The sequence below is a fragment of the Rattus rattus genome, chromosome 7, assembly GCF_011064425.1.
Source record: "Rattus rattus isolate New Zealand chromosome 7, Rrattus_CSIRO_v1, whole genome shotgun sequence".
Classification (NCBI taxonomy): domain Eukaryota; kingdom Metazoa; phylum Chordata; class Mammalia; order Rodentia; family Muridae; genus Rattus; species Rattus rattus.
Genome location: NC_046160.1, coordinates 23,469,652 through 23,496,298, shown reverse-complemented (window position 1 = coordinate 23,496,298; position 26,647 = coordinate 23,469,652). Strand labels below are relative to the sequence as shown.

At 52.9% G+C, this 26,647-nt stretch overlaps 1 protein-coding gene and 1 long non-coding RNA gene across 2 annotated transcripts in view; one reads left to right on the top strand and one right to left on the bottom strand.

The window, feature by feature from the left end:
- Nucleotides 1–1,670: 1,670 nt before the first annotated feature.
- LOC116906006 lies at nucleotides 1,671–5,948 on the bottom strand. Its single transcript, XR_004388583.1, has 2 exons — nucleotides 5,830–5,948; nucleotides 1,671–2,736 (listed from the first exon to the last, which is right to left on the bottom strand). It is a non-coding gene; the product is annotated as an uncharacterized LOC116906006 (long non-coding RNA).
- Nucleotides 5,632–26,647, top strand: part of Kcnk3 (potassium two pore domain channel subfamily K member 3) — a 37,662-nt gene continuing 16,646 nt past the window's right edge. Inside the window, exon 1 of the mRNA XM_032909045.1 lies at nucleotides 5,632–6,058. Within this exon, the coding sequence (XP_032764936.1) occupies nucleotides 5,776–6,058 (283 nt within the window). The 5' untranslated portion in view covers nucleotides 5,632–5,775. The remainder of the gene's footprint in view (nucleotides 6,059–26,647) is intronic.

The window sequence follows — 26,647 nt, the reverse complement described above, 5'->3', positions numbered from 1 at the left end:
GGGAGCTGGGCATGAGTCCCAGCTCTGGCCCTGTGTGCTTCAAGGCCTGGAGGTATCCATGCCCCTTGTCAGGCCTCGGTTTCTTCAGAGTACTAGAGGTCTAAGGATTTCTCTGGCTTTAATTGTGTAATTTAATGGAAGAAACATGAATGGGGTAGGGTGGAAAATGAGAAGGCTTAGAAATTCAAGGATGGGGAGGAGACCAGGACAGAAGCTGAAACAGTAAAGCTCACAACCTCCTGCACACATGAACACACGTGCACACATGCTCACACCCACATACGGTGGGCTAAAGAGTAGTCTTACCTGTCTGCCTGCCTGCGATCTCAGTAACGGCTGAGTCCATCCCGTGTCTATGAGGGTGAGACTGCTGCAGAAGTTTTAAAGAAGAAAGGGAAGGAGAGAGAAGGAGGAGTCTACAGAGAAAATAGGGAGGCCTGGAAACACATTGAAATCAGAAAGTGAGTAACGGCAGAGCTGAGGAGGAAGTGGGCAAGCTCCCACACTGCTGCGGAGAATAAAAACCAAGCTAGCCGGCTGAGGACAAGCAGCAGGATTTAGTAACATACAGGGGGTGGATACAATGTGGCCACTTCTGGGTATGGGTCCTAGCTCACCTCCCAGCACATCCTCAGGCACCCAGGGATGAGGCTCTTCACGGCAGGTAGAGCATTTACAACCAGAGAAAGGAAGGCTGTCTAGTGGGTTGCAGGGGGACGGGCAGCTTAGACTCAGGGCTTAATATTTATGCGAATGTTGATCAGGAGCAAACCTGAGCCCCCCAGCAGTGCTTCTGAGAATAATTGGTCCTCGGTCTTATTAGGGGCCGGGGTTTTGCGCCCTTTGTCTCAGATTGACACAGCTTTTCTCTCGGCCAGCTAGTGCAGGGCGAAGAGGGCCAGGTGTTCAGCTTCCCGGCCCAGTTCTCTCCCAACAGCCCACAGAGTCCGGCTTTGCTAACAGTTGCCTTTTGTGTTTGACTTGGGCTTGAGATGTTAAACAAACAGTGGCTCTTGACAAATGCAAGCCGTTGCTGTGGGACCAGTTATGCTCTGGAAAGCCAAGCTAATCCCCAACTTCACTACCTCTGGAGATATACCAAGAAACCTCTCGGTCGCACCCAGAACCTACTGTCCAGGGCTGTGACTTTGGTGCGGCATCCTGTAGCTGCCAACCTGTTTCTCTGCCTTTGCTCCTGAGTCCTCTTACTACTCCGGCCTTCCCCTGGTTGATAATGAGATGGTTCTGGAGCCCTTCCCCTACCTCTGCTTGCTTCTCTGAAACCCCAGCTCTCACCAACCCACCTAGGTGACTAGAGCCAGCAGGAAGGGCTCAAGAAAGGTTTGCAAAGTACCTTCTCTGTGCTGGCTGTTGTGCCAAAGCTCACTCCTATGAGTGAGGTAGGAAAGGCTTGTGGGAACCTATGGTCTGCTTAGACAGGATGGCCCGGAACGTCTCCCAAGGCTCTGGGCTAACTCGTAATTGATAATAGGTCAGTCCTTGAGCCAGGACTCCAAGTCAGCTTCTCCACTCCATCCCTCACTGGCCCTGCCCCGGTCTCCAACCAAACTGTCCACACAGCAGCATCAGAAGTGATGGGATGGAGGGTCTCTGTACCTCCATCCCTGAAGCCCATACCCTCTCTCATTGCAAAATGAACGAGGGCATCGTCAGGACTTGTCTGCCGCTTTTATTTCTCGGAAATCAGAACTGAGGCAAAGAGAAGCCACTCAGCTTCCCAAATTCACCCAACAGCATCCTCCCAAGCCCAAGCCTCGGGGCTGTCCGCTCACGTCCTGCTTCCTGAGCCCTGCAGACACTGAGCTCTGTCTTAGCTCTTCTCCTCCCTGGCAGGACTTGCCCCAGTTGAGAAGAATCTTGTCTGTAGGCATGGAGGCAGGATTGCTGAAGTTTTCTTTGTCCCAGCCTCAACTGTCTGAGTCCCTTTAATGCCCAAGCTGATTGTGAACCCAGCACAGGTAGTCTTGTGTTGAGACGTGTAATGCAGCTTTGATGTACAAAGCATTATGGGAAGCATAGTATTGTAAAAGCCTAGTATTGTCTCTACCCAGGAAAAAGATATCAAGCCAGTGAGGGAGTCGTAAGAGCAAATAATCTACTTGACAAGAGGAATGGACACTCAGAAGTCCACAGAGGTACAAAGGAGCAGGTGGTTCAGATTTGGGGTTGGGGGGTCATGAGTGGGAAGGGCTTCATGGAGACTTTAGGCTGGGTCGTGAAGCCTGAATGAATAGAAGGTCGGCAGAAGAAGGTAGGAGAGACAAGGAGGTACCAGTATCTCAACTGGTGGGAACCCTGGAGACCTGGGAGTCTCAGGAACATGAGAACACAGATGTGTTGAGAGCTTACAGATGCTCAGAGAGGCACGTTAAGCTGAAAATGACTGTATGGTGTTTAGTACACAGTGGAGCATGGTAGCTAATGATAAATTCCAAACAATTTACTCTAACCTTGTGGCTGTTTCTTTCCTCACAAACTAGTCTTCAAAGAAGTGGCTGTTTATTCCCTTTTTTGCCTAATTCTCAAGAGGATGGAGCAAGCAGATGTAATCGGGGCAGGAAGGGCATGGGATGTTATAAGTGGAAGGCGTGTTGATATTTCCTGGTCCAAACCCGCCACTTAGGGATGCGGCAAGGAAGCAGCTGACCTCCAACGCTGCAGCAGACAAGGCAGAGACAGGTTGACTTAGAGCAGGCGCGGGCAGGTCCGAGGGTCCTGTGCAGAAGGAACCGAGGTATGCTGTTAGGACTCAGATACAATCCAATCTCGCTCACCAGGAAGACGATGGCTGGCATCGTGCCTGCTGTCCCGGAGATGGTTCAAAAACCTTAATTGTGCCAGCACACTCCTCCATCCCAACCCTCCCTCCGCAAGGGACAGGATGGATGGGTAAACAAACTCAAGCTGTCCTCTGGGACTCAGCACACACAATACAGGTGTTCTGGTCCCCATCTGTAGCGGAGGCCGTGAAAGCACTACCCCCCTCTGTAGGACCTTCATTACTGTCCAGGCCTCAGTTTCCTGATCTGTAACACGAGGGAGCTGAGTGAGATGATCTCTGAGAATCCCTCTAGTTCTCAAAAGCTACAAGAATAAGCGCCATTAAAATTAATAATAAATGTTCTGCCCCAGTGACAGCTTCCCTTCCTAAAGCTCTTTCACTTAGTAATACTGCCTGTCATTTATATAGTAGTCCGGGGTTGGTAGCCAGAATGGGAACAACCTGACAGCATCCCCCTAACCCTAACCCTAACCCTAACCCAACCTTAAGGAAGTCACCTGCATGGTCAGACAGATCTTGGAAGAAACTAGCTCCTGGACGGACCCTGAGCAGGAACCAGTCCATCAGAAGCACATGGAATTATGGGAAGGGCATGGTTTTTCTTCCTGAAGCCAAAGGATGCCGGGGACAGAAATCCTCAACAGGTCTACAAAGCCAAGGAAAGATTTTCCTTTGTGGGGAGAGGGGGCACAGGTCCCCTCACCAAGGTGTGGCCTAGACACCTGAGTCTTAAAAGAGTATAGGTCACCAGAGAACCTCACCTTTTCTCCTTGCAAACGTATCACTTCCTTTGATTCCTTAAAGCCACCTACTCAGGGGACTGATACATAATGATCAAACCCATTTTACAGGTGGAGAAAGAAAGGCTTGAGGGACTCCAGGAGAAGATTGTGAAGGAGAAGAATGTGGGCTTCAGAACCAAACTGACAAAAAGTCTCTTCTCGGCTTAGTGACCCTGGGTGATTTGTATTGCCGCTAGCCTCAGTTTCTTTCATCTATAAAACAGTCCTAATTATAAGCAGACCTATCTCTGGGGACCAAGGAGAAGGTTAAGGTCACAGGTGTGGCATACTTGAAAAGACACAAGGACACATCCTTGTGGAGTGAATGGGCTTATGCCACTTCTGAGGTGTTTTTGGATAAAAAGTGGTATCTGGCAATGACATCCCAGCCCAGAATGTGGCAGATGGTGCCCTCCCTTGCTGGCTCCCTCCTGAGCCATGGGTTTTGGGCCTACTCCATGTCTCTCTGCATGGCCTATGCCAGGGTCCTGTGAAGGGCTGTTTGACCCTTCTTGGCACTGGGATTTACATTCTGATCATTCTGCTCTTTCACTCCGTCCGTGTCCAGAGCTGTTTGGAGCTGAGTAAGGCCCCAGGGATCATCCACCATGACAGCTCATGGCAGAGATAAGGGCATGAGGCTCCAAGAGGGGCAGTCACACTTTGCCTGAGTCCCCACTGCCTGGCCAGTTTCCTCTTCAGTGCCGCAGGCCCCCATGTTGACAAATGAAGAAACTGAGGCAGGCGGACCTCCTTGTCCCAGTTCCTTCAGTCTGTCAGTGAGTTATTAGATCTGGACACCCTCACCCCCAACCCCAGTTTTAGTTAGATCCCTAACCCTGTTCTGGGCTTCAAGGTGGCATCCTGTGTCTTCTATGTTGTAACACCCAAGTCATGCCTGTTGTGCTGGTGTAGGGCAAGGGCCATGACTCTCAAGATGGGGTAAGTAGCCTCAGCCACCAGCATGGGTTTTCTCAGCCAGTCCCCAGGGCCTGGTGCTAACCTGAGAGGGACTTGGTGTCAGGAGAGAAAGTGTTTCCTTGAGTATTGGGTCCTGTGTGTCCTAGGCCACAGCAGATCTCTGATAGTTTCTAAGGTAAGTCAAATGCTAGAGCACAGGGGAGAACATGTGACCTGGTGGGGAGGACTGAGCCTCAGTCCTGTCCCCAACCCTCCAAGTGTGTCCTGTGTGTCACTTCACCTCCTATGCCTCAGTTTCCTTATCCTCGGACTAAGGAGCAAGCCAGTAGGGCCCAAGGTCCCCTCCAGCCTCAGCACTATGACTTGGGCAAAAGGGAGAGAAAGAAGATTGCTTTGGGGGGCTGGGGGCTGGGGGACTTGCCCTTTCCTCTCCTCTTTCTGTCCCCCTTCAGGGCATTTGTATCTACAGTGTTCACAAGTGTCTGTCCCACTCTTTGCATCTTGCAGTGACAGATCCCTTTTTTCCTGAGTCTGTGTAGTAAGTCTCCTCTCTCTCTCTCTCTCTCTCTCTCTCTCTCTCTCTCTCTCTCTCAAACACACACACACACACACACACACACACACACACACACACACACACACACACACACACACACACACACACAGAGGCCCCTGCCCTGGGGTCCTCTCCCTTCCCTGTAGTTATGTTTCTCTACCTAGTTTTCTCTGGGGCTGGCTGACTGAATCTCTATCTCTCTCTGTCTCTGTCTCTCTCTGTCTCTCTGTCTGTCTCTCTGTCTCTCTGTCTCTCTCTCTCCCTCCCTCCCTTCCTCTCTCCTCTCCTTCCCTCCCTCCCTCCCCCCTCTTGCCCCCCCCCCCTCCGCTCTCGCTCTCCCTCTCTCGCTCTCTCTCCCGCCTCTGTCCTGCCCGGGTTCTCCCGCTTGCTCCCCCTTCCCCCCGCCTTCGGCGCGGCTCCCCAGTCCTTATTTGGCTGGGCGGGAGGGCAGGCGGGAGGTGGCGGCCGGCGGCCGGGGGGCGGGCGCGGGGGCGGGCGGAGGAGGGCGGTGGGTGGTGCTGAAGGGACAGCTCCGCGGCGGCCGGCAGCGGCGGCGGCGGCGGTGGCCCCGGGGTGCGGAGCTGGTGCCCGGCGTGGAGATCCGCGAGCGCAGCCATGCCCCAGGCCGCCTCCGGGGCAGCAGCAGCGGCGGCGGCCGGGGCCGGGGCGCGGGCCGGAGACGCCGGAGGGCCGGCGAGGACCCGGGAGGGACGATGAAGCGGCAGAATGTGCGCACGTTGGCTCTCATCGTGTGCACCTTCACCTACCTGCTGGTGGGCGCCGCGGTGTTCGACGCGCTGGAGTCGGAGCCGGAGATGATCGAGCGGCAGCGGCTGGAGCTGCGGCAGCTGGAGCTGCGGGCGCGCTACAACCTCAGCGAGGGCGGCTACGAGGAGCTGGAGCGCGTCGTGCTGCGCCTCAAGCCGCACAAGGCCGGCGTGCAGTGGCGCTTCGCCGGCTCCTTCTACTTCGCCATCACCGTCATCACCACAATCGGTAACTACACTCGCCGCGCCGGCGGGGACGGGGGCGGGGACCTGGGATGCTGGGGAGCCGCCCGCGGCTGAGGGGTCCCTGCGGAGCGGGGCGGGTCGCCGAACCCGCGCGCTCCCAGCGGCCGGGGCTCAGCCCGGTGTGTCTGCTCTGCGGGGACCCCTGACTTCGACCTGTCTCCAGTCCAGCCAGCCCTAAGTTGGCCTTGCCGGGCTGTGCGAGGACCCCAGGGGACTCAAGTGTGTGAGAGGGACTGGAGCGGCCGGCCGAGGCTTGGGAGGAGGGGTGTGGCCGGGCTAGGCCCTGGGGCCGGGCACCCAGAGTGAGCGGCCCGAGAAAGCGCCACTCCTCTGTGTCCCTGAGGCTGGGCTTGGGCACCGGGGTGTCCACACCTGCTGGGCGTTGGGGAGGCACGTAGATTCTGGGAGCTGCACTCCGTGACACACGGGGCCACTCTCTAACTGCGACTGAGTGCTGCTGGGGAGGGGGTGGGGTGCATGTGTCCGTGTGGGTGTGGGTGTGGGAGTGTGTGTCCACCTCCATGAGTTTGGGCTGCACCAGACAGGGCCTGTAATTCTCTGAGGGCAGCAGATCAGGGACTGGAAGCCAGATTCGATCCTGTTAGCCTTCTTCCCCAGTGTCCCAGTAAAACAGTCACCTCACAGGAATGGCTCCACTTCTCCAAAGCCAGGGCAGATCATGCTGTAGGAGGCCACAAGCACGCCCAGCGCCTCTGAGAACATGGCATACAGGTACACACACACACACACACACACACACACACACACACACACACACACGAGAGAGAGAGAGAGAGAGAGAGAGAGAGAGAGAGAGAGAGAGAGAGAGAGAACAAATAGATGTCTGTCAGGAAAAGCTCCTCCAGCCAGGCCCTTCACCGTGTTGCTAAAGTGTCCAGACAGATTACACTGCTCGACCATTCCCACGACCCTATGATTGCAGCCCGGCTCCATCACTAACCCTCCGCATGACCGACCTTGGTCAAGTTCCTTCTCCTGCCTGGATCTTGGGCTCATGTCCCAACATGTAGAGGTTGGCCAAAATGATGTCAAGGGCTCTTCCCAGCCCTGACGTGCTTGGACTCTGAGATTGGGAACCCACCTTCCCCCAAAGCCACTGGGATGCCTCCTGGAGCTGTTTCCTCCCTCTTCCCCACCCCTTCTCATCCTGACCCCCACCCCCTTGCCTTGGCCCAGCTCCCGGGGACTCATTGCCATTTGGCAAAGCCCATAACAAGATGGCAGTGTTTTCCTGGGAGTCAACAGGAGAGGAAGTAGGTAAAAGACAGAGCTGGACACTGTCTATCGACTGCAGCATTCTGTTGTGAGGCTCTGTTGCTCTCCAGCAGCAGAGAGAGGGCTCTCAGGTACCATCGAAAGGATAGCTTTGGTCTGGGCCCCTTCCTTCACATCTCACTGCCACTTGCCTGGGTTTAACAATGGGTTAGCTGTCTGTAAATCAGAATGGAGGCCTCTGTACACCTCTCTTCCTCTTCCTACACCATTTCCCCAGTTAGTACAACTTTCCTCTAAGTCCCCGGGTCCCCAGCTTCACGGTAACCTCCCAGCTGACCTTCTTGCTTCCAACAATAGCATCCCCTGGACAATGCTTCCAGAAAAAAAAAAAAGCCAAAATCCAAACTCCCAAACCAGAGCTGTCCCAGGCCCCTTCACCAAAGCCCACACAGCTCCCCACTGCCCCATGACTCCACCTCCACACCTGACTTGTTTAGTTCCTACTTGGATACCCTCCTTCTACGGCCTCCAAATCACTTCTCAGAGAACACTTTACATGTTTATATATCCAACACATCTTTTCTTTTTTTTTCTTTTCTTTTCTTTTCTTTTTTTTTTTTTTTTTTTTTTTTTTTTTTTTTTTTTTTTTTTTTTTGGAGCTGGGGACCGAACCCAGGGCCTTGCGCTTGCTAGGCAAGCGCTCTACCACTGAGCCAAATCCCCAACCCCCAACACATCTTTTCTTCTGACTCCCCTTTGCTCTCCAAGCTAGAGCCCCCAGGTCCAGTTCAAACCCACCCTTTACTCTAAGCCTCACAGGGCCACTGCCCTTGAAGACTGCAGCAGGGTTTACTGGCAAGATGACTGGTATGGGCTCTTTTATTTATGTCTTAAGGGGTGTGCTTTGTTTTGCCTTTTTCTCCACAGCGTCATGTTAATATCCACATAGGCAAAGTCCATCTCTGTGCTTCTGAGAGCCAGCATGGTGTCCATCAGCCGTGAGCAGTGGAGAATACTGGTGATGGTTTAATGTGTGCAGAAATGGCAGGCATTACCCTTCTCCTCCGACCCTGCTGTCGCTTTCCAAATTGACCACGGTTCTTACCTGGAGAGAGGCTAGAAGCTGGCACTAGCAGCAGAACACCCTCTGCTGGTGTTCATTTAGACAGTGCTGGTCAAGAAGAAAGATACCACCTCAGTTGCCTTCTCCCTACCCCTTCCACTCATTCATGGCTTTTTGTCACCTCTCAGTTTGGCTCTGCCACCTAGGGGGACGCCGCCCTTGGGGTAGTGGTTAGGATGCCTGGAAGGGGCTCTATGTGAGAATGTTGTCAGCTTCGTGTTGACCTATCTCCCTCCTCGGGACCATCTTGTGGCCAATCCCTCCGGATACGACTGGGTAAGTGAGAGAGCCTCTCACTCAGTCAGCCTCTAGTGGCCACAGTGGTGTTAGCGCTTGGTTGGATCTTAGACTTCACAACTCAGCATGGTTACCAGGTCAGGGCAGGGATTGTTAGCTCTGTTAGTCAGAGCCCTGGGGATGGGTCAGAGAAGGGAAGGGATCTCCTGCCCAGACCCACCAGGCTGATGGGCAGTGGACTCAGAAGGGGAAGCTGGGACTTCTGACTCCACACCCAGGGCTGTGTCCCTGCTGGGCTCTTGGCCTCTTCCTTTGCCTCCATATGTTCTGAAGCCCAGGCCCAGCCAGGCCTGGCAGACCTACCAAGTGCCTAGTGATGCCAACTTGCAGGATACTCACGAGCAGCCCTGATTGGTTGAAGGTCAGCAGGGTCCAACTTAGTCACTCACCTGGTTAGTCACATCCTCCACTCCCACCCCCTCATTCCTGGCCTCGCAGCTAAGGGAACCCTTCCTTCCCTGCTCCCCAAGTTCACCAGACACAAATGGAAACTCTTTCCTTGGGAAACCTCGCCCTCCCTAGCTGTTGAGTCATCAGACTCCTCCAGGCCCCAGCCCCCTCTATTCATAGCCCAAAGCTGTCAGAGCAGGAAAGGGCCCGGGCCCAGGGATCAGCTGGTGCCATCACTTCCTCCTACAGAGAAGGCATGGGGCGGGGGAGGGTAGGAGTCACCCAGAAGGGGTTCAAAATCTGACCACTACCACCACCACCACCCCCCACCCCGTGCCTCTTTACCTGTTATCATCTGTTTAATTCTGTTTACTTATTTTGTGATGCCAGGGATGGAACTCAGGACCTCCTGCCTGCCACACAAGTGCTCTACCACTGAGCTCCTTGGTGCTATTTTTATCGCCACAGTAGCCACCATAGTAATGGCAGCCTCCCTTTATTATCTACGCTCTGGCAGGCTCTATCCGGGCACTTCATCTGTATTCCCTTGTTAAGTTCTGCCAGTCCTTCAAGACTGACCTTATTACCCCCACTTTCGGCTAAGCAATGGAAGACTCTAAGTCAGCCACTCACCCGTGGCCTCAGAGCTTCAGAGGAAAGCACCTATGCAAACTCAATGGGCCTATTTGACACTCTCTCTCTCTCTCTCTCTCTCTCTCTCTCTCTCTCTCTCTGACAGTTTCTTTATCCATCTTAAACCCAACCCAGACCCATGGGGTCAGGAGGCACCAAGACATTTAAGCTGGCACATCTTTAGCCAAGCATCCCAGAAAAGGGGGGCAGGGGGCATCTTGTTGCAGCTTTCCGTTCTCCCACCACCTAATGACCACAGAGATAGATCTGTGCCTGACACCTGGATGTCCCCGAGGCTATGTCAGCCTCATAGGTGCTGGTTCTCCCACAGCAGGCCTGGGAATCTTTCTGGCTCTGAGGCAATGAGAGACCAGGTGATTGATCTGCTGATGGAGCCCAGGCAGGAAGCCTGTGTTGTTGCTTCCTGGCTCCTAGCCCGACCCCTGCTGAGTACGGCCCCCGCTGTGGCTCACCGTGCAGCATGGTGACCCTGCGATTGAATTCAAGCAGGTGGCCCAGGAGGGAAACAGTGCCCTTTTTTTTTTTTTAATCAGAAGTGACTGGCCACTTCTCAAATCACAGAGCCCTATAATAGAGCGAGAGATAGCACTAGGGAACATCCAGCCACTCAAACGGCCCAGTAACTTGCCCAAGGTTACAAAGCAAGTTGGGCACTCGATGAAACCCATAACCAGCCTGCTGTCCTCACACCACGCATCTCTCAAAGCCCACAGCCTAGCCCTTCCATCTTAACTCCATGAACCCCACCCTGGCAACCAGGGCCTGTGGCTTCACCTGAACCCCACCTTCTATCCCCTACCCTGCCTTGCCCGAGCTATTGAATCTTTCCGATCTCATCTTGTCCGTCATAAAACGGGAATGAGATTATCAGCGGGAAGTAATAGGACGTGCCTGATAGAGTCGGCATCTAATAGTATCTGTAGTGTTTACTATCATTAACGTTACTGCTCATGGAGTCTGCCGTCCCCCATGAAGTCCATCAAGGAGGGAATGGCTCTTTCTCTTCAGGGTTACCATGGCAAAGCTACCCTCTTAACGAGTAAGGTCAGCGAGTCGGGGGTGGGAGGGTCGGGTTGGCTATCTCATCCTTTTGTCTTATTCTCCCAAGATCCTACTGCAGGGTCCCCTTTTTCTTCCCCTTGCCTGGAGCCTGCGTGACATGCAGGTTCAGAGGCTATGCCTTCTCTTCTGAGCAGGCAGACCGTCAGAAAACTAGGGAGGAAGAGTAAAGGCTCCTGTACCGGGAGAACCTGTTAGGATGAGCGAGACAGGAAAAAATTAATCTAGTTCCGGCCAGCTCAGTCACTGGTCTCTGTGACCCTCAGTTTCTTCACCTAAAAGTGGGTATATTTTGCCAGAGGTCCTCTTGCTTGCCTGCCCGTCCAGTTCCCACACATTCCGGTGGGGGACTGGAGGTGTTGGAGGGAGCGGAGGCGAGGATGGGACAGAAATAGCAGGCACACGACTGGCCACAGTGGGGACAGGACAAACACAATACGTACTTTCAAAGGAAAACATAAACAAGCACAGACGAGCATACTGTGGATCACCACTCCAAACAGCTTTCAGTTGGCAGCGCAAACCGTGGGTCTGCGCGTCGGGTTTATAATAATTTTTAAAAACTGAAAAATTATTTCCCTGTGGCCAGTCAGCAACGACGGCGGGGAAAGAGAGCAATATCTTAACAGAGGCCATGATCCTGCCATTCTAGGCAAACCTCCACAGAGGATCCAGGGTGGACAGCTCCCCTCCCTCCCACCCTGCATCCTGGCCTTGGGCTCAGGAAATTGACGTGTGTCTGCTACAAGCCTGCTGTTCACCACCAGCGTTCCCACACTGCCCTTGCTCAGAGAGGTTTGGAAATTTGCCTAAGACACTACAGAAATAAATGTCAGCCCCAGGACTTCCTCCACCCCCACCGCACCCCACCCCCAGCCGGGTCTGTGAGTGTTTGGGCATCTTTTCCGAGAGCCGTTCTTTCCACGGGGTCTCTGTGATTTCTTCTGTGTGAACCTCTGTGAGATATAGATTGGGTGCCAGGGAAAACGCAGGGCAGCTTGCCCAAAGAGGAATTAGCTCGAACCTCTTGTGTACTCACGGGACTTGAGAAGGGTCTTGCTAAAGGTCGCACGGTTAGCATCAGAGCTGGGCTTGAAGCCCTGTTTTCTGACCCCTCTGATAGCCTCTGGTTCTCAGAGAGCACATGACAAATGCCTGTCGTGGCAGCACAGAGAGCAGTCGGGCACCCAGCTGCCGCTGCCGCCGCCTCCCAGGCCACGCATGCTCTCTTGCTGTTCAGAAACTGCCGGTGCTTGGACAGCTGCCAGGGGTCTCCAGGGACCTGCCCCTCACCTGGAGTTGCCCGGGCCTTGGCAACTACCACAACCCAATTCTTCACTTGGTCGTTTGCAAGTGCGTCCTAGCCATGGGTAAGAGCAGGCAAGGCCTCCTGGCCTGGTGGTCTCTCTGTAGCAGGGTCAGGCCAAAGCTGGTTTTCTACTCTCGTTCTTCACAAAAGGTGTTTCTGTCTGTCTGTTTGTTGAGGCAGGGTCTCACTCTATAGCTGTGCCTGGAACTCATTATGTAGACCAGAGTACAGGCCTTGAACTCTGAGAGATTCACTATGAGATTTAAGCTATGTGCCCTTAGTTAAAGAGTCTTACCGCCCCTGTATCCACTTCTGCTTCATCCAGTAACACAGGAAAGTCCCCTAAAAAGGGCCTGGAAAGTGGGACATGGCCTTGGTGCCTAGACTAGAGATCTCTGACTGTCTCTCTGTCTCTGCATGTGTGCCTCTGTTTCTTTCTCCCCACACCCCTCCTGCCCACAAAGGCAGCCCTCTCCCTGTGGAGGAGTTAGTGGGTGTCTGGCTTCCCACCTCCATGGAGTCAGGCTTCACCCAGGGCTTCTCCTGGGATGGGCCTGCCCTGGGTGCCCTGGTTTAAGTGTAAATTCTGAATGGGCAGCTTTCTTCTAAAGCACAGCCTGAGAGTCTGCATTTATAACAAGTCTTATGGGACACTGATGCTAGAGATCTAAGAGACACGCTGCTTAAAGTTCAGTTAATTGTAAGTAATACAAAGATTCCAGAAAGAGAGGCATGGAGAGGCACCCTTCAGCCTCATGGTTTGGAATACAACACATTTCTGAAATCATGACAAAGGTCATCAGAGTCCCACATCAGGGTCAGATCTCCTCCTTTTCAAAAGCCATTTGTCTTACAGAAAGAGACACAAGGGAAAATGAAATTTGTAAAAGGGCGGGAGGGGGGTTCTACTGCAGGGGCAGCCCCCGCCCTGCAGGAATGGGACAGCTGTCCCGCCCTCTGCCCTCCTCTCCCAAAGCCCAGTGTGCCTGCCAGCTAGCATTTTCATAAAGAAAAGGCCAGAGATGTAGCTCAGTGGTAGAGCTATGCCCAAGGCCCCGGGGCTTGATTCCCAGCACAAAATAAATAAATAATTAAGTAAGTAAGTAAGTAAGTAAATAGATAGATAAATAAACAAATAAACAAACAAATGAGACAACAACAAAAATTACCCCCAACCTTTTCTGTAGGAAAGCCAGCAGAGAGGCAGCAATGGCAGAACACTAGCGGAGACCTGGGGGTTTGCAGGCCTGCAGTCCTCCTGCTGCTGGAAGCAGCCACACCTGGGGAAGCAGAGACCTAAAGAACCAGCAAACAGCCATGCAGTGGGCACTGCGGTCCTAATTACTTTGGACTAAAAAGTCCACAGGATGGGACCTGAGGGCTGCACACCCTTCTCCAGATCTCACTGGGACCAGATATGGAGCCTAGGCACCACACGCAGTAGCTGTATTGGGGGGAGAGGTATGGGGGGCATGGAGGTGGGGGACAGAGAAGTAATGAAGGGCCTTCCCCATGGGCATAGGGGCCACGCAGGAGTCTGCTAGCCCTTGTGTACTACAGTCCCCTACCTCACATGCAATACACACACACACACACAAACACACACACACACACACACACACACACACACACACACACACACAAACTCCTGAGGTCTCTGGAGAACTAAACACCAACGAGAAGCTGGTTCCTCCCACCCGGCCTCTGCCTGTCTTGATTTGTGCCAGAGTCGTCAGACAAAAAAAAATGGTACAGACCTTGTGTGGCTGCCCCACACTCAGTTATTTCTCACAGTTTTGGTGTCTAAGAAATCCCAAACCAAGACATCCGAAGATAGGGCATTTGGTAAGGAATGATCTGCTTCCTGCTTCCTGGTTTTTAGTTGACCTTCCCCCTGCCTGCTCAACCCAGGGATTGCATGTAGGGCCTCATACATGCAAGGCAAGGGTTCTACTGAGGCACTACGTCCCGGGCCCTATGTTTGCTTTTGAAACAGGGTGACCAGATTACCCAGAATAGCCTTGAATTTGCTCTGCAGCCCAGGGAGACCTCAAGCCTCTAATCCTACTATGTTGGAGTAACTGAGATCACAGACGTGGCTCCATTTTCTCTTTTGCAGAGAGAGAGAGACAGAGAGAGAGAGACAGAGAGAGAGAGACAGAGAGAGAGAGGGAGAGAGACAGAGACAGAGAGAAGGGAGGGAAGGGGGAGGGAGAGGGGGAGGGGGAGAGGGAAAGGGAGAGAGGGGTCTCTTTTCACAAGGCCACTGATCCCACTGACCGGGACTCCATCATCATTTCCTGAAGCCCCTCCTCCAAACATCACGCACTGGGAGTTTGAACTTGTAGATTTGGGAGTCTGTAGCACTACCCAATGTCTCCGAGGGCAGTATAACACCATCTTCTCTTAGGAGCAACAGCTGGGGAATCATCTCCTCAGTCAAGTAGAAGCCCTGCCTCCCATGGGCTGGACCCAGGCAGGAAAAGCTAGAGAAGTCCCGTCCTCGTAGCTCAAGTCACTCAGCCACCTTGCACCAATGCAGTGTGGAACACAGGTGGCAGTGTGAAGCTTCTTTTCTCCTCAGCGCAGCAGATCACCTGTGTTTGCAGGCTTCAGAGGGACATCGACAACCCGGGAAGTCAGTCAGAGGGGGAAAGAGTAGTAAAATGAAGGCTGTGGTGCACAGCGTGAGCCAAAGCCACTTGGTGAATGAGGGTTGTTTGGCTTAGAGATTCCAGTCTATGCTGAGCCAGGCCAAAGGCAGGAACCCAAGGCAAGGACCAGGAGGCAGGGGCTGAAGCAGAGGCCATGGAGGAGGCCTCCTCCTGCTTACTGGCTTGGTTCTCCCGAATCTCCTGGCTTGCATGGTCTGCTTTCTTATACACCCCAGGGCCACCTGCATAAGAGTGACACCACCCCTTGTGTCACCTCAATCGTTAATCAAGACAATGCCCCCACGGCCATGATTGGGGCAAGCTGACGGAGACATTTTAACCAAGGCCCCTGTCTTAAGCTAACACTAGCTTGTGTCAAGTTGGCTAAATAAATATGTGCCCCCAGGACAGACAGACATGGAGAAAAGAAATCCCCCTTCATGCCTCTGCCTTGCTACAGGACCAGATTTGTTCTGAGTAGATCCATGGGGTTAAACACGCACACCAACAAGAAGAGACCATTTAAAAAAAAAAAAATTCTGTCCAGAGTAAGTCAGATCTCGTTAGAGTTGGCCAAGAGGTGGTGAGCTCCCCATCCCAGGGAGCATAAAAGCTGCTTATGTTACAATGCCCCCCATTCACTCCCCCAACCACAACTCCTCACCCCCTGCCACCACCACTCCCACTCCCACCACCACCACCACCATGTGTCCATCAACCAGGGAAGCAGCACCAACAGAGGAAACCTATGAAGTATGAAGAGGCAGACTGTGAGGGACTTAGCTCACAATGTGGAAGGGTGCGCTTAGCCTAATCTATGGCTTTTCAGGTTGCCCAGAAAAGCAGACTGAAACAGTCCCCAGTTTGCATGACGGCTCCTGTCCATAGGTGGAATTTCATTTTCAGGGGCAAACTCCATCTTCAGCTAATCCATAGGGTCTTTCAAGTGACTGGGTCAGACCTGGGCAGTCTATATGGAAGAATAGATTGTCCTGCATCATAGCCTAGGGATAACCTGTTCTCCTTTACTCGGTCAATGGATTGTGAACTGTAATCACATTTACAAAATACCTTTCTGGCATTCCCCAGATTGGCATCGGAAGAACTAGGGGCTTTGGCTACAGAACCATCACACTGTGTTAGATTATTAGATTACAATGCCCAGCCTTTAAGCTTCATCCCTCCCCAGCGATGCTTTGAGTCCTCGGTTTCCACTGGGGCAGCCTGGGCACCCAGGGTGGAATTAAGAGAGCTCACTGGCTTTGCCTTTCCCTCTTGGGTCTACTAAAGCCATTAAAATCTCCTGGGGTGGTCTACATATGCTACAGGGCTGCATCTGAGATATCGTAAGATCAGACGTCTAGAAACCAGCTCCTTTAGTAGAGTTCTGGGAAGTCCAAGTCAACTGGTGTGCATGCTGGCTCCAAATGAAGCCCCTCGGATGGGTCAAAGGTTTTCTGTCGTAGCAGGATAATGTTGAGTGGGGCCTCTGGGGCGAAGACTGGCAGCATGACCTTCAGAGAGCAAGAAACAGGACATGAAAGGCTCTGGAGCAGTGGTTCTCAACCTTCCTAGTGCTGTGACCCTTTAATACAGTTCCTCATGTTGTTGGTGACTCTCAATCATGACGTCCTTATTGCTATTATGTAACTGTAATTTCACTATGATTATGAATCATAATGTAAATATCTGTGTTTTTCAATGGTCTTAGGTGACCCCTATGAAAGGGTCACTTGACCCTGCCCCCACAGGAGTCATGACCCACAGGTTGAGAACCACTACTTTAGAGAGGGGTGGATGGGTTTTATTTGGTGAATATTGCAGGTAAGGGATGGCTAACTTGTGTCTCTTGCCTGGGCTTTGACTGGTAGGTGCCTATTGACCCCATCTAACCCTGTGGGTGAGAGTTCGGACCCTTCAGCCTGGTTTCCCAGCATCCCTCAGCCAGTCTCTGAAAACTACTTGTGCCCTGTTCTCCTTCACAACCAAAAGTCCACTCTGGAAGTCAGGCCAGACTCAGGTTCACTGAGGAATACCGGAGCCCATGGAAATGCACTCGAGCCACAGGACCTGATGTCATCCAATGGTCCCAGGCCCCTGCCGTGAGACCCCTTTCCTCTCTTACACGACCTTCCTTCAGTGACAGTTCTGGACCCCGTGCATTCCCTGCTTGACTTCAGCTGTGGGCTCTGAAGCTTGGCATAGACTCAGTGACCATTTTCATGAATATTCAAGTTCTTTCTGGGCCTTGACTCCGATTCTGAAATGGCCATCTCAGACCACCTGTAAGGTCACATTTCATCTGTGGGTCACAGGATCACCTGGGGCGCTTTCTTCAGGAGTCTGAACTGTCAAGCCCCCCATGGGACAGCCTGGAGGGAGACATCGGATTCCCAAATGGGGACAGCCTCCTCCTTCAGGACAAAGCCTAGTCCCCTTGCCCCTTCAGAAAGGCTCTGTCAGCTATGAGTGGTGACAGGGGACAAAGAGTTTCAGGCAGGTTCCAGCCCCCTATTAGTACAACATAGATTTCTGCTCTTGGATGTTCCTTAGAGATCTAAGAGCTGACGGGCATCAGCCCATCTCCCAGAGCCTGCCTCAGTTTCCACAATTATACACGAGGCTGCTTCTTATGCAGTTACCATGACTTGGGTTCTTTATATAAGCCACCTCATCCAGACCTTATAGTTGCCCCAGGAGGAGGCGCTATCTAGACTTTATTTTACAGATGAGGCTCCTGAGGAAGGAAGGGGAGGAAGGGTGCAGGGAACACACCCCAAGTGTCCTTGGTTGGCAAGTGGCAGACAGAGCCATGTTATACATGCACAGGACTCAGTTGCACTGCACCTATCCCACACCTCCCATCAGGCCAAGGTATGGGTGTCATTACTCCTACTTGACAAGCAGAAAGGCTGGTCTTGACTCCATTGTGAGTGATGGTATAGCCAGCACAAGACCAGACCTTTAATCTGACCCCTTCTCCAAGAATCCAAGTGTGCTCTGCCCCAGGCCATAGCTGGAGGAGGGCCATTGGCACAGTACAGATGCATGGACCTCACATAGACACATGTTGACCTATGGAGGAAAAAGGAGCAGTGTTATGGGAAGTTGTCTTAGGCATGCATTTGCCAATGCCATCCCCACTGAACAGGGGACCCTTAATTAACACTTTTCAAAAGGAGACCCTAAAGAAGAGGGCCTTGTTGGGGGTGACTTGGGTAACTCACCTGCTCTCCTGTGAGGAGAAGACAGGTTCGGTGGCTCTGCTGTGCTGTGTGGGAAGGCTATTCCAGTTCTTGGGGCCAGAGCCATGGTGTTATCCCCTAACCTGGGACTCCATTCACATCTGGCTCATGAGGGTTCGTCATGATTTCGGTCACATTGTGGGTTGAGCCTAGAACCGATGTGCGCTAGGCAAATAGTCCACCGCTGAAACCGATCCTCAGACCTGTTTTTGCTTTACCCTAAATCTGTTTTGCTTTTGATTTTCAGACAAGGTCTCACTAGATTGCCCAGGCTAGCCTTGAACTCACTCAGAGAGCTGCTCAGTCAGCTTTTGAAGTCAAGATCTCCTGCCTCGCATCCCTCAGTGTATCTGGGATCACAGGCCTGTGTGACCTGACTGGGTGAGGCCTGTGATTCAAGACTCCCAGGTAATGGGAAGAGTAGAGAGCTTGTTAGGACCAGCATTCTTTGTCTGGGTGGCTGGGCAGCCCCGGCAGCCACAGGAGTTACTTTGCTTTCTTGGTTTCCTTGGCATCTCAGAAACTATGAAGAAGCTGAGGAGGAACTTCTCCCCACCCCTCGGCTGCCATGAGCTCGAAGGCAATGCTTCTGGGGTGAGCCAGGAGGCAGAAGTTGGTGGATGGAGAAAGTCATGTTCAACCTCCCCCAGGGAAGAAGGGACAGTAAACGGGCCTCAAAGGACCCCCAGGGTAGCCTGTGTCTACTCCTTCACAGCCTGGTCTAAAACAAGCCTTGGGAAGGAGTTCAGCACAGCGCAGACCCCATCAGCAGAGAACAAATGGCTGGCCCTCTGAGCCAATGGACTTCCAATGTAAGGGTCAGAGGAAGCCCAGGTCTGGAACAGGAGCCCCTCTGTGGTCCTCCTTCAGGCAAGGCCAGAGAGAAGGTATCTAGAACTGGAGTGCAAGCCTCCTTCCCTCAGCTCAGTGTCCTCAGAGTCCCAGGCAATCATATTCCTGCTGTCTTGTTGTCCCTGCAGGGTTACTCACTGGGCAGGCAAGCAGGCGTGTCTCTTCTGTGAACTGTGGGGAAGAATTTAGCTTAGGGCAGCTGAGCTAAAAAAAAAAAAATAATAATAATAATAAAATAAAAAAGATGAAGAGACCCGTGGAATGATAAGGTCATCTCAAAGGACAGAGGGGACTTTGAGAGTGAGAGTGGTCCCCTCCACTGTGTCTCTGCTTCTTGCTGGCTGTAATACTTAGAGCAAGTCCTGCCTGACCCTAGCTTTGCCTGTGAAGTTGGGGCTGAGAAACGTTCAAGAGTCTTAAGAGTTCAGTCAGTCTCTGCCGGACCTACCTGGCCTCCCTTCCCAGCATCCTCCAGGGAAGAACACAACCCAGGATTAAGATCTTGTCCTTACTTCACCTCATGGTGCCCAGGCCCTGGAAGGACTTCCTCTGTAGCCAGTCCCAAGAGTTCTACACAGGACCTCCAAGTCACCCCTTTCTGGAAAGAGACTGATTCTGGCTGTGGCTAATGTCCAGCTTATCAGCAGAGAGGCCACTGCCCCAGCCCATGGGACCACTGGAATGCAGGCGCCTCCAGGGGGGAAAGGAAGGGGAGGTGCTCTAGACTGTCAGCTCCTGCAGAAACCTCCACACTGAGCTCAGGAGACAGGATAGTGCCAGGTGCCTGCTGACCCCAGTCAGCGCCTCCTGACCAGGTGGCTGAGAGGAAAGTTGCAGATAGTTATCTCAGTCACAGACGGTCCACGGTGTGCACCAATAATGAAGGCTGCCTTTTAAGACCCTGGGATGACTCCGAGGTTTCCAAGGCCCTGGGAACTGACATTGTGCTGACTGGCTATCCTTCACAACCCACCCAGAGATCCCAGCCCTTTGGGCCCTCCCCATGGTTTACCACGTCAGAATGCTTGTGAGCATGGTGGAGACCTGTAGAGCTGACTCAAATGCTCACTCCATCCTGTGCTAACATAGGGATGGGAGTGGCTTTCTCAGGCTTTGTTGAGGAATAAAGACACGGACGGGCTTTAGATACAGCATTCTAGAACTCTTCTGGGTCCTTCAAACTCCTTGAGATGTGGTAATACACACAACCCTCCCCTCTTGCAGATGAGATGTGCTGGAGCTGGGGGGGAACAGGAGCAGATGTGCAAAGACAGCCTCCCCCCAACTCTCCCCAACTCGGCTCGCACTCCTCATGCTCATTCCTCCATCCACCTGGCTTTTGCAAGCATCTTCTATGCATCAGGAACTGTCCTGGACCCCAGAGACCCATCCCAGGGAAAAATAGACCCTGCTCTCCTGGTATCTACATTTTAGGGGAAGCAGAGCCTGGAAACTAAATCGTGTTGTGATAAAGAATGGCAATCTTGCCCTGGAGAGGTGGTTCAGCAGGGAAGGGTGATGGTCACGAAGCCATGACCCACCTACATGCTAGGAGAGAATCAACTCCTACAAGTTGTCCTTCAACCTCCACACGCAAATTATGATATACATGTCTGTGAACATGTGGTCACATAGGCATGCACATGCACATATTACACATATATGTGTGAAAAATAAATTTCATACGTATGTACATTCTCTCTCTCTCTCTCTCTCTCTCTCTCTCTCTCTCTCTCTCTCTCTCTCCCTCTCTCTCTCCCCAAAATCATTCTGTCCAAGAGAGGAGGCAGGTTGCACCAGCTACAGTCCATACCTCACAAGGAGAACTGTGCTTGGACCAGGTGATGTCATGGGAGGTGATGATCACAGGCTGTTTGTAAAGCGGAGGAAGGAGATGGGACTCTATGATGGGAAAGATGTCTGGGTTGGGGAAAGGAAGCAGCCCCTGGGAGTTCGAGGGGAATAGAGGAACAGGTCTGGTCCTGGGCCTTTGACTTGAGTGACAGATAGAGGCTAATCACTTACCAGGTGCCAAAGGAAGCTGGAGAGTAGCAGGTTTTGTGAGAAAGCTTCAAGGCTGCTGCTGGGGACATCCTGACTAATCGCGAGACAAGCCTGTGAAGGCGAGCCTGCCACTGATGGAGAAATCAAAGCTAAGGCAGAAACTCGGGAAACAGACTTGATACTGAGAGCCAGGTGGCATGAGAGACCAGCTGGGAAGAGCAGAGTGCCCCAGCCTTCTGTGACAATTGGAGATTGAGCGCTAAAGGCCAGAGGGCGGAGGGTGGGCTGGTGCACATGCCTGGAATCTTCCAGCGGTGGGAGGAGGAGGCAGAAGGATTGAAAGCTGGAGTCCAGCCTGGACTACATAGAGAAACACCATCTTGGAACCTCACAGGCTGGGGTACGGCTCAGTGATAAAGAGCTTGCCTGGACTGGACAAACCTGTAGCTGTGAGACAGAGAAAGAGAGGGAGAGATGGACTTCAGAACAGTGGTTTCCTAAAGGCAGGAGGAGCCTAGCGAGAGTGCAGTCAATCTTGCCCACAGCTGCAGGGAGGTCAAATCAGGAGACCACAAAGGGACAGCCAGTGGACATGTCACCATGGTGGTCAAAGGGTCGTACGAAGTGTCATGTTCCACAGCTCCCTCCAGGCACAAAGGAAAGGAAGGGCTTGGGGGTGGATGCTATTCTGTACTTGTAGATCCTGAATTGAAACAGGGGGTCATATTTGAACAGAAGCAGGAATGGGGTGGGGGGCAGCATGGTAGCCCCTCCTGTCTGCAGGTTGAAGCCTTGCAAACCTCCTGCAGAGACTCAGGGGTAGTGATCATTAGGTTCATTATGGTCCATTATGTAAATGGTGCCAAAGCCCAACACGTTTATGGGTTGGGACACCCAGCATGGCTGGCAGTTCAGCTTTTCCTTTATAGCTGCCTCCTTTACAACCTGCCAGCTCTTCACCCTCCCACCTTCCCAACATCCCTGTCCTTTACCCCTCCTGTCAGCTCCCAGCAGCCTAGACCTCTGCCTCCCTCCTCTGAGAAAGCTGTTTTTTTCTCTTTGATCCCCGCATGCCTGTCATCCTTAGTCAGATGCATCTTCAACCTGCCCCCATATCTTTCCCCCACAGTGTCTGTAGAATGGTCTTCCACCCTGCTCCACAAGTTGTCAGGGATGGGGCTGGGGCTGGAAGAATACCCAAGAGCCTTAGGGGGTATTAGCTTGCAGGGCAGGAGTGTGGTCATTCCTTAACTGCCTACCGAGACAGAGAGAGGCTGGAAATAAGTCTAACCACAGCCCAGCACTGGGCATTGGTATCTCTGGGGGAAGTCAGGAATGGACAGCCGGAAGGACCCTCTACCCTTCCCTGAGTGGGAAAATGAAACAGATGTGAAGTGGTTATCAGAAATCCCGAGTATGGGGTCACCTGTAAGGCCAGATGCCTGTCTGTCACCTCTGTGCCCATCTCAGAGAAAGGAGCAGATCAGCACACCAGAGCTCTTTCCAACTGAAAGTCATGGGTGTTGCCTAAAGACACTGTGGGATCAAGGGAGAAGTCCTGTCCATAGCTAGGACCGTGTGCCCTCCACTGCTCTAACCCTGAGTGCCAGATTGACCCTCTAGGAGTGAGTGTGTGTGTGTGTGTGTGTGTGTGTGTGTGTGTGTGCGCGCGCGCGCGCGTGTCTGTCAGTCTGTCTGTCTGTGTCTGTGTGTCTGTGTATATGTTTGTGTCTGTGTGTGTGTGTTTGTGTGTGTATGTGTATGTGTGTGATTGCCTGTGTGTCTGTGTGTCTGTGTGTCTGTGCTTTGGCAAGGCCTCTCCCTGGTTCACAAACTAGGAGATATGAGCAGAGAGGACCCAGCACCCAGACACCACAGAGGCCCAGCTCACTCCCTGTAGCCCTGACAGGGGGCTGCAGTAGTAATTAGCTGCTCACACATCCCCAGGGTTATTTTTAAGCCTCGTTCTTCCCGGGTTTATTTTTAAAGTAACATTGGCACGTGGCTGGCCGGCTGCCCTTCCCAGGTGCCTGTGCCAATTTGGGCCAGGAATGGAGGGCAGGCGAGATGAGACCCTTCCCCTAGAGTCTCCCACTGAGAGCTAGGGGTACCTGAACCTCATCGGATGGTTTCTGTTGTACTAAAATCTAGACTCTAACCTAGGGCAGAAGCAGGCAGGCAGGCACCAGACCCTGGGAAGTTTCCACGCCAGGCATAGTGTGACCTTGACCAAGCCACATCGTCATCAGAGCCCCACCTCCTTGGCTCTCAGTAGAGTGAGCGATAGTGACACGTGCCTTGCTTGCTGTCAAAACACTCAAGAGTGAGCCGCAAACAGGCAGGGGATGCGGTGACTAACTCCCGCATCAGCAGGATGCCCCCCACTTTCTCACTAGAGCCCTCTCAGGAGGAGTGTGCTCCTGGTCACCCCTCACCCACCTGCTTGGAGACCCTTCTTCTCATTTCCCATTGACAGACACTCAGAGGCAGTATAAGAGGGTCCAGCTCCATCATATACTTGCTGTGTGACCTTGAGCGGGTACTTGACCTCTCTGTGGCTTAGTTGCTACATCTTTAAATGGGGATAATAATAGTCCCCACTGAATAGGATTGCTGGAAGATTAAATGAGGTACATAGATCAGCTTTCTCAGAGCAGTGCCTGGCACGTAGTAAGCGCTGTATAAATGTTAGCTCGATTGTTTTGAACTGGGGAGGAGGAATGATGACAGAAGCATTTAATCATTTGAATAAAGTCAAGTGCAGAGAAAGTCAGCTCGCCTGGATTCTGCCCTGGGACTTGAGAGAGGGAAGGAAGGAACCAGAGACCACTGTAAACGGCAGTTAGAGAGGGCTTGGTCCTGGGCGAGGCTGCCTGGTCCTGGGGCGGTTGCCCGGGTTGGAGTTCTTGGCACCATAAAAAGCAAGCTCAGGACACACGAGTATAACTAGGCTGTGTGAATAGTCTATGGGAGCCAGGAAGTCACAACTGTTAGATGCATCTGCTCTGGGCTGTGAACAAAGTATAGATGGATGGCCAGGAAGTGGAGGTCACTGGCAAAGCCAGGAAAGAAAGCAGGGGTCAGAGAGAGTGGGGAGCCTGGGTTAGTCGGACTGGAATGAGTGCCTGCCTCTGGGCTCTTTGTGAAAGGCACTGTCTCCAAACAGGGACTGAGAAGGCCAGAGCCTTGCCATCCCCTTCTTCATAGGAGGATTTGCAACAGGGAATAGGGGTGAGTGACATGTGTTTCCATAGAGTGGAGCCCCTCAAAAGAGCCTGTGTCCCCTTGGACTGGAGGAGAGACTTAGAGGAGGAAGAAGTCCCAATCCCTCATAGCCTTCAAGAAGAGGTGCTGAGGGTGGGAACAGCAGCAGTTCTAAAAAGGACCCCTCTCCCTTTTTGTTGTCCATTTCCTGCTTCCCTGAGAGGGTTTGCCCTGTAATTCATCTGGCTCTCGCACTCTGCCCTGAATGGTGCACAGGGTCACCCTAAGAGGTCACATGCAGGCAGGCCTAATGTTCTGCAAGTGTGTGTATGCACGTGCTTGTGTGTGCACCCCTGTGTGTGTGTGTGTGTGTGTGCGCGCGCGCGCGTGTGCGTGCACGAGTGAATGTTGAGGGTGAGGCTCCCACATCTGCAGACTGGCTCAGGGGAAAGAAGGTTCCAGCAGCTGCTGTAGGCCAAAGTCCCTGTTGCCTAGAGTCCCTCTTCTCCCAGGCTTAACGCCAGCCTCCACCATCTGAGCTCCTGAGCCCTGGGGAGGGTGCTGAGCCTAAGAAAAGCCTCCCTTCACAGCTCCTGGCATCTGCTCCCGTATTCCCTGCCAGCCCAGTGCTGTCTGGGCCACTAGCCATGACCAGGAAGGAAAGTAGGGAGCGAGCAGGTGATAGAGAAAGGAGGCCCCAAGGCCTCTCCCTGTCCCCAGGCCGTCCATCAAGCCTGGGCTCCATGCATCCGCTGGGATTCTGCCATAGATGCTGGGGGGCAGTGGACCAGCCTGAGAAGGACATGCTTCCACCCACATTGCCATGCCTGGCAGAGAGTGGGGAAGACAGAAGGTGCCCTTCTATCAGCTAAGGGGCAGGTGTGCCTGAGGCAGCAGCTCCATGTCTAATCTGGGAGGACAGAGGCGATCCAGGAGGGAACTCCAGGCTGTAACCACGCTTGGGAGCAATGTTCAGAGAAGAGCTGCGCTCCAAGGCGAGGCTGACAGGAAACCCCGGGTGCAGACTGGCTTGGGGTTTTATGGCATTCAGGAAGTGGAAGGTCCAGAGAGGCATGTGTTGGAGCCGAGATTTACAGCCTGTGTCCTGGACCTGGACCCTTCCACTGGACTGTGTAAATTCAAGGGATGAGGAAGACTTTTGAGTGGGGAGTGGCAACTCAGAGCTGTGCTGGAAAAAATATAACAGGCATACTAATAACATCTCCCGTATCTTAAGAATCTCCAACACACAGACACCAGGCCTTGAACTAGATACTCTCCATAGAGCCTTTCCAACCCTAGGGTCACTCAGTTGCCGCGCAAAATTGGACCGAAGATGCAGTGTGTGTGTCAGGAGGAACTGCTCCCACTGTTGAGAGACCGACCTTTCCAGGGCTCTGTCCCCAGCTGTAGGGTGGACATTGTCCCAGCCCAGGGGCTTCACAGGGCTACAGAGCAGTGGGACTGGGATGGTCCTGCTGTACAGTGCTCTGTGCAGCCTATGCGGACCTCCAGAAGTCTGTCTAGGCCCTCACTGATGTGCTCACCATTCAGGACACCCAGGATGTAGAGCGTAGGGCTGGGCCTCCCATCTGTAGGACCTGGAACTTAGCCAGTGCCTCGTTAAAGCAGGGCAAGCAAGAGAACTTCCTCAAAGAAGTGTTAGCTTTTACCCAGGATCAAAGGCCATCAGCCAGAGCCAGGCCTCCCTCCAGCGTCCAGCCTGAGCTACCCCTGTCTCTAAAGTGTTCAGCCACGTCTGGTTGGTTCCTCTACCCACAATTCTGTCTTGCTTATGCTTTTGCCTCACTGTGGCCTCAGCTGGGACACAGATCTTTACCACCCTGCAGTTCAACTAACCCAAAGCGTACCCAACCCCTCAATCCAGACCTTGAGTGAGCCCACGCCTTAATATATAGATAGTGTATGTCCTCTCAGATTTGGTGTCCCACCCTTCTCCATTTCTCTGTGGCCTGGGCCAGATGACATTAAAAGGAGAGTTTGCCTAGACTCTCCCTAAACTAAGCTTGTTACAGGAAGGACCATTCCAAAGAGGTAGGAAAGGGCAGAGGCCCCACCGAGTCCTCCACAGATGGTCTCTTCTTGCCCCCCTGGTATCTGCCCTCACCTCCAGCTCTGTCTGCCTCAGGGCCATACTGAAACCTCTCAGGGTTTTCATAGAGAACTTCCACAGGCTGCTCTCTGGAAGGAAGGCCCTGGTAGCCTCTGAGTTGTGGGTTCCTCGTAGGTGGAGAGCAGGGACCATGCTCAGGAGAGAACTGGACAGTCACTTCCAGCATCGTGGAATTTGAGCACCAACTATACACAGGGCGCTAGGGCTCTCAGATCAAGTATTTCAATTTTTGGGCTCTGCTGTGAGGGGCTTACAAATTGAAGTCTGCTGGACAGGATATCCACAGTCTTGTTGACGAGATAAATGGTCCTGTGTGGTCAGACACTGGAAAGTGCCTGAACTCTGAAGAAACCAAAGGCCAAGGCTGAATCCTAATCTTGTCCCCCTTTACCTCTCTGAGCCTTCCGTGGC